The following is a 7,209-nucleotide window of genomic DNA, read 5'->3' on the forward strand; positions in this document are numbered from 1 at the left end:
ATTGTGCAGTATCGGTCCCTGTATATCTAGTAAAGCCAGTCAGTGCTCTTAAATAGTGGAAGGAGTCGCTTTACCAGTTTTTTGTTAGACACAATTTCTTCACGTCTAGTTGTCCAGAAGATTCTGTGTCTTTTGCTCTCCGATGCCGTGCATTGGAAGATTAGGTGTGATGCAGTTTCTTCACCCTCATCACAGATCCTACATTTAGGGTCTTCTTCCATTATACCCAATGTGTGTAGGTGTTTTTTGAAATTCCCATGACCAGTCGTTAGTCCAGTCATGAATTTGATCCTGTTCAATCCCAGGATTACAGTGCATCTTTTAGAACAAGGCTTAGGCATCATTACCTTCCTATGTTTTGTTTATGGACTTTGGTCCAATATTTTATGTGCTGTTTCCTAAGCCAGTTCCGTAGTTCTAGTTTGATCATAGTCTTGGTGATTGTCAGGACAGGTTCCAGTCCATTAAATGAAGTCGTTGCCCCTGTCTTGGCCAATCTGTCAGCATGTTCATCACCACAGATCTATGAGTGGTCAGGGACCCACATAAGGTTTACCCTATTGCTTCCTCCTAGCTCCTGTGGCATTCTGCAACAATCTTAGATCTCATTACAGGAGCTGTCAGTGATTTCAGGGCTGCCTGGCTGTCTGAATAGATGTAGATGTTATGGTCCTTGTGGCACCTCTGCATATTCTCCTCCACACACGCCCTGATTGCAGTAATTTCAGCTTGGAATACCGAGGCCAGTTTTCCTTGAGAGGTGATGCCCTCCAGTCTTGGCTGAAACCTGTACACCCCTGCCCCAATGCATTGGTCTGATTGCGACTCATTGGAGAACCAAACAATGTGTCGAACTGTTTCTTCCCATTGCTCCCTGCTTCCAGTTGTTATATTGTAAGGCTTGTTGGAGCAATTTTGAGTTATTCTATAGTCAACCACAATTTCCCAAGCTGTTGATATTTTCATGGGTAGTTAAGTGGGTGTCACAGAGACAGAGTGAATTTGGCAAGAGTTCCATGGACAGGACCCAAACAGACAGTGATAGCATGAATAGGGTCCTACTGCAGGAAATAGAGAGAAGGTGTTAGACAGATAGTGTGTCACACAAGGTATGTACAAGGGACTTGGCTGGAGCCAATTGTATTGATAACTTTGGAACAAATAGAAGGGTAACTTGTGTCTGTGAAGAGAAATGTCTTTTCAAATGATATGAAATGCTACCCCTGTGGTCATTCAGGCCACATCTGCAGGAAGTGTCATCATCTGAAATGTAAGAGATGTGACAAAGTTAGACTCATTATGAGATTGTAGACAAAGTAAAGGGGAAAGTGGGAAGGGATGGATTTTGAATAATCAGTTGGTAAATGGCAATGGGAGCCCTAGGTCCTCTAGGCAGTGCACCCAGTAAATTTTAATGCTGCAGAAATATATGTGGAGGTGGAATCTTGCTTTATGGGCATAGTAGACTGTAAAGGACATATTTTTTGTTATATCAGGTGTTGACATGTTTGTGTCAAGCTTGGACTTACAGGAAAGAGATGGTTGAACCCTCTACTGTATGGATTATGTGGGTTGGTGGTAACAATGTGCATTCACTAGGTTGTGTGATGCTAAGTTTGATTGTGGAAGCAAAGTAGTTCTGGAAAAATGTGGAAGGTTTGCTCCACACAGGTGAAGGGTGCTGTGTGAGTATACAGCTAGTTTTCCTGTCTAAACATTATGTTAAAATTCACCTTGAATAATGCATGGTAGAACTTGGTAGATCATCATTCCATCTGGGGTAAACTGTTGTCAGTGATATATTGCAGCAAGGTTCATCTCTCCTGAAAGATGAAATGATCTGAGCAGCATGCAAGATCACTAGCAATCAATGCATGTGATAGTTGTTGAATTGTGTTTTATTCATCTCATGATGTACATTTGCAGTCCATTTGGTTTGCTTAAAGGAGACGTGAAAAATTTATAATACAGTTACAAATAATAGCACTACAGTAAATAATAACACTCTAAGGATATTTCCTGGAATATGTAACACAATGTATCCAGCTCAAATTTCTAGTTTGTCCTGCATGAATTCATCCATTGAGTAATAACACTTCAGTGTCAGTACCTCATACTGCTTTCTTTTAAGTTAACCTAAATTCATCTGCATCAACTTGTTGTCTTTTAATTTATTGCAAATTTTTATTCCCAAGTACTGAGGTACCTGGGCATACAAATGAGGTGGGGGGTGGGTAACATAAAATTGTCTTTGTTTTTAGTATCATGTGAATGGACAAAATGGTTTCCCTCAAATAATTCATGTCTGCTGTACAAAAATATAATAATATCATATATGTATAAGGATGGCAGAGTTAATATTTTAAGTTTTCTAAATAAATAAGGGTCGACATGATTCTTTGTGGCTTGCCGTGCACATATTTTGAAGGTTTTTTCCCCCTCTTCCCCCCCCCCCCCCCCCCCCCCCCCCGCCCCCCCAGAGTTTCCCCAAAAAACAATACCATATGTAATAATGGATTCAAAGTAGCTTGTATATGCTACTTTTTGTGCGTTCATGTTAGTTGCAGTTGGTAATATTTGCATTGCAACTTCAAATCTGCTGAGCTGGTTTTCTAAGTATTCAATCTGTGCCTGCCAGCTCAAAATTTGTCTACATTTAAACCTAAGAATTTGACTGAGTCAGCTGCTTCTATATCTTGGTTGTTGTGTACAATCTTAATCTTCTCACATTTTTAGTGTTTGGTTTTGAACTGCATCAGGTAAGTCTTACATATGTTTAGATTCAAGCCATTTAGCTGAAAGCAAGTTTCTAAGGTAGAGTGCACGCAGGATAAATTGGTCAGTAGATACGCAGACGGTTGGGAAGCGTGGTGAGGGTAGCAGCTGGGCAGTGAGCGAGCACTGGAGGGGAAGTACTCAGCACTGGAGGAGAAGTGCTGTCGTACAGCGAAGCCTACGCTATACCATCTGGCTTAATGTGGAGGAATGGCACACTGGATAATAAAAATAATAAGCTTTTTTTGCGTTCTACACCCACTTTTATGAACATTATTTTATTATATCTATTATTATGTTATTAACATTATGTATCTTGCTAGAAAATACATGTTAGTTAAGCATTAGTTATGTAATGTTTGCAATATAGGTTATGGACTGATTTTTGGTGCATGCAGGAAGTATGGCGTTTCTGTTGAAGATGCAAATACACTCCTGGAAATGGAAAAAAGAACACATTGACACCGGTGTGTCAGACCCACCATACTTGCTCCGGACACTGCGAGAGGGCTGTACAAGCAATGATCACACGCACGGCACAGCGGACACACCAGGAACCGCTGTGTTGGCCGTCGAATGGCGCTAGCTGCGCAGCATTTGTGCACCGCCGCCGTCAGTGTCAGCCAGTTTGCCGTGGCATACAGAGCTCCATCACAGTCTTTAACACTGGTAGCATGCCGCGACAGCGTGGACGTGAACCGTATGTGCAGTTGACGGACTTTGAGCGAGGGCGTATAGTGGGCATGCGGGAGGCCGGGTGGACGTACTGCCGAATTGCTCAACACGTGGGGTGTGAGGTCTCCACAGTACATCAATGTTGTCGCCAGTGGTCGGCGGAAGGTGCACGTGCCCGTCGACCTGGGACCGGACCACAGCGACACAAGGATGCACACCAAGACCGTAGGATCCTACGCAGTGCCGTAGGGGACCGCACCGCCACTTCCCAGCAAATTAGGGACACTGTTGCTCCTGGGGTATCGGCGAGGACCATTCGCTACTGTCTCCATGAAGCTGGGCTACGGTCCCGCACACCGTTAGGCCGTCTTCCGCTCACGCCCCAACATCGTGCAGCCCGCCTCCAGTGGTGTCGCGATAGGCGTGAATGGAGGGACGAATGGAGACGTGTCGTCTTCAGCGATGAGAGTCGCTTCTGCCTTGGTGCCAATGATGGTCGTATGCGTGTTTGGCGCCGTGCAGGTGAGCGCCACAATCAGGACTGCATACGACTGAGGCACACAGGGCCAACACCCGGCACCATGGTGTGGGGAGCGATCTCCTACACTGGCCGTACACCTCTGGTGATCGTCGAGGGGACACTGAATAGTGCACGGTACATCCAAACCGTCATCGAACCCATCGTTCTACCATTCCTAGACTGGCAAGGGAACTTGCTGTTCCAACAGGACAATGCACGTCCGCATGTATCCCGTGCCACCCAACGTGCTCTAGAAGGTGTAAGTCAACTACCCTGGCCAGCAAGATCTCCGGATCTGTCCCCCATTGAGCATGTTTGGGACTGGATGAAGCGTCATCTCACGAGGTCTGCATGTCCAGCACGAACCCTGGTCCAACTGAGGCGCCAGGTGGAAATGGCATGGCAAGCCATTCCACAGGACTACAGCCAGCATCTCTACAATCATCTCCATGGGAGAATAGCAGCCTGCATTGCTGCGAAAGGTGGATATACACTGTACTAGTGCCGACATTGTGCATGCTCTGTTGCCTGTGTCTATGTGCCTGTGGTTCTGTCAGTGTGATCATGTGATGTATCTGACCCCAGGAATGTGTCAATAAAGTTTCCCCTTCCTGGGACAATGAATTCACGGTGTTCTTATTTCAATTTCCAGGAGTGTAGAAAGAGTTTTCATTAGTGGTCACTCTACTGCATTCGTCTGGATAGTGCTCAAACAATCAGTGAGAACAATTCTAAATCATGAAGTTTATGTGACAATTCACATGCTTCACAGTTAATATGATAATACATGCAGTGGATGACGTCCCTGACTACCATTTTCAGACTATAAAACAAATAGAATGCACAATGTCTGTTTTTTGTCTACTGACCTTTTATTTATTCACCGTCTTCAGACTGGAAAGGTTGGAAATCATCATCATTATCATCATAACCATCGCTAGTGTCATCAGTATCGCTGGCACGTATCTTAATAACCATTTCTTCCAGTTCGTGTGCCAATATTTCCTGACTTCCATATGTTTCTTCCACATCTTCCACGTCAGCAAACTGCCTCCCATTCGTGTACAGTAATGTAGGAAAAGATTTCTTCAGCTAGCTTCCACACATCCTCCAGCTTGAACGTAACATTCTTTGTAGCCACCCAGTTCTTTACTCAATGTCTGTTTTTTGTCTACTGACCTTTTATTTATTCACCGTCTTCAGACTGGAAAGGTTGGAAATCATCATCATTATCATCATAACCATCGCTAGTGTCATCAGTATCGCTGGCACGTATCTTAATAACCATTTCTTCCAGTTCATGTGCCAATTTTTCCTGACTTCCATATGTTTCTTCCACATCTTCCACATGTCAGCAAACTGCCTCCCATTCGTGTACAGTAATGTAGGAAAAGTTTTCTTCAGCTAGCTTCCACACATCCTCCAGCTTGAACGTAACATTCTTTGTAGCCACCCAGTTCTTTACCTTAGCCCATACCATTTCTATAGGATTTATTTCAGGATGGTAAGGAGGTAAAAGAAGAACAGAATGACCATAATGTGCCAGAAGTTTAACCACAGTGTAAATCTTTGTGGGTTTGTTGCTTTCTATTAAGGCAAGCAGTTCGATCTTTGTACTTCCTTGGTCGAATTCAATGTCTTGGGAATTTTGCCAATATGCCATGTCAGCTTTCCTGCTATGCATTATTGGTGGTTTTTCATGCAGAACATTGTGATAACTAGCATTGTCAAGCACAACAATAGAGTTTTGCGGCACATTCAGTATTAGTTTGTTTACAGCCACCTAATAACAAATATGATCGTTCAGTCTAATTATGACACTATTTTGCATGTGTACCACAATCAGATAGTAAAAGATAAAAAAAAAATACCTTGAAAAATTTTCAGCATTCATGTCTGCATGATAATCTCCTGTTTTAGTGCCAGATTTGTAAATTAAAAGTGCATTTGGCACAAAACCTGATTTGCTTCCTGTGGTCAGAAAAATGACATAAACGCGTTAATAACACCAACGTTATTTCTGTCGCTGTTTTGAAGAACATGTTGAAATTTGAAAGGAGTGCTCACTATCTCCTGATCTACAGTATTGTAGACCAGAAAAATGTGAATGTTTCCTTTGACGTTTAGATACATTAATATGTTACAGTCTACAGAACTACTTGTCCTTATCGGATATTTTTGTTACCTGCATGTACTATAATCAGATATTGTCCCTCCCTTACTTCATCTGTCCACTCTTTGCGCATAGTATGCAAACTGTGAATATAGGTTTCATCAATATTTATGATAGGTCTACCCTCTTCAAGGTACTTTTTTATTTTCTTTAAATATTCAATGCGTTTACTGTGTGTTTCTAAATGTTCCACAAGCACCTTCCTGTTATCTGTTGTTTTGCACCATCTGATAGATATTAAGCATGTTAATTACACAAAAATTGACGCATATAAATAATACATTGACTTTAAAAAAAACCAACGTACCTGAAGCTTAAAGTTTGAAGTAGGTGCCATAATGAAGAAATACTTCCCTTAAAAGACGTATTTTCTCTTACTACGGGATAAAGTGCCTTTATTGTAGGACACTATTTGTTTGCCACGTGGAAATTATGTATCAGTCTCCGCACAGCTTTTTCATCAAAATCACCTAAATGTAAAATCTTTTTCTCTTTATTCCTTATTTTTCTGGGAGTAGAGTAACCCTCGGAACTGCCAGCAACTTCTATTTCTCCTTCTTTCTTTAATCTCCGTATTGTTCGATGTGACACACCAGTAGCAGCCTGCACTCTTGATGCCATGACATGTATATCGCTGCGCTCACTCGATGTGCACTAGCCGACAGGCAGAAGTGCAATGAGATAGCCTGCCCTCCTGAACGATGGAATGGACTCGCCCAGCGCTGTGGACGGAAACTCGTGTCTGCGCATCGGCCACCTTATCCTGTGCGGACTCTACTGAGGGTACTGATCACAGATTTGGGAATTTTTCTGAATTCTGATCTTCAACAAAGACAGAAGTATCATCTGTGAACAGAACTGATGGAGAGCTGAGCCATTTGAAGAGATGCTAACTCTTTGCTTTCTGCTTGATAAGTAGTATTTAAGCCATTGTAGGTCACTGCTCCTAATGTCATAAATTTCAGGTTTGTAAACAAGCAATGCATGGTTTAGAGAATCAAACGCCTATGTGAGCTCACAGAAAATTCCTGCCACCTTATTTATCTTGTCTAATGGTGTACTTATT

General features: G+C 42.6%; 1 protein-coding gene across 1 annotated transcript; it reads right to left on the minus strand.

Annotated features, from left to right (window-relative positions):
* Positions 1–5,321: 5,321 nt before the first annotated feature.
* LOC126273406 (uncharacterized) lies at positions 5,322–6,989 on the minus strand. The gene is made up of 4 exons (XM_049976957.1): positions 6,922–6,989; positions 6,156–6,370; positions 5,808–5,941; positions 5,322–5,753 (listed from the first exon to the last, which is right to left on the minus strand). Exons 1-4 carry the CDS (start codon positions 6,987–6,989, stop codon positions 5,322–5,324), a joined length of 849 nt encoding a protein of 282 aa, XP_049832914.1.
* Between the last annotated feature and the right edge of the window lie 220 nt (positions 6,990–7,209).

The sequence above is a fragment of the Schistocerca gregaria genome, chromosome 5, assembly GCF_023897955.1.
Source record: "Schistocerca gregaria isolate iqSchGreg1 chromosome 5, iqSchGreg1.2, whole genome shotgun sequence".
NCBI classification, from domain to species: Eukaryota; Metazoa; Arthropoda; class Insecta; order Orthoptera; family Acrididae; genus Schistocerca; species Schistocerca gregaria.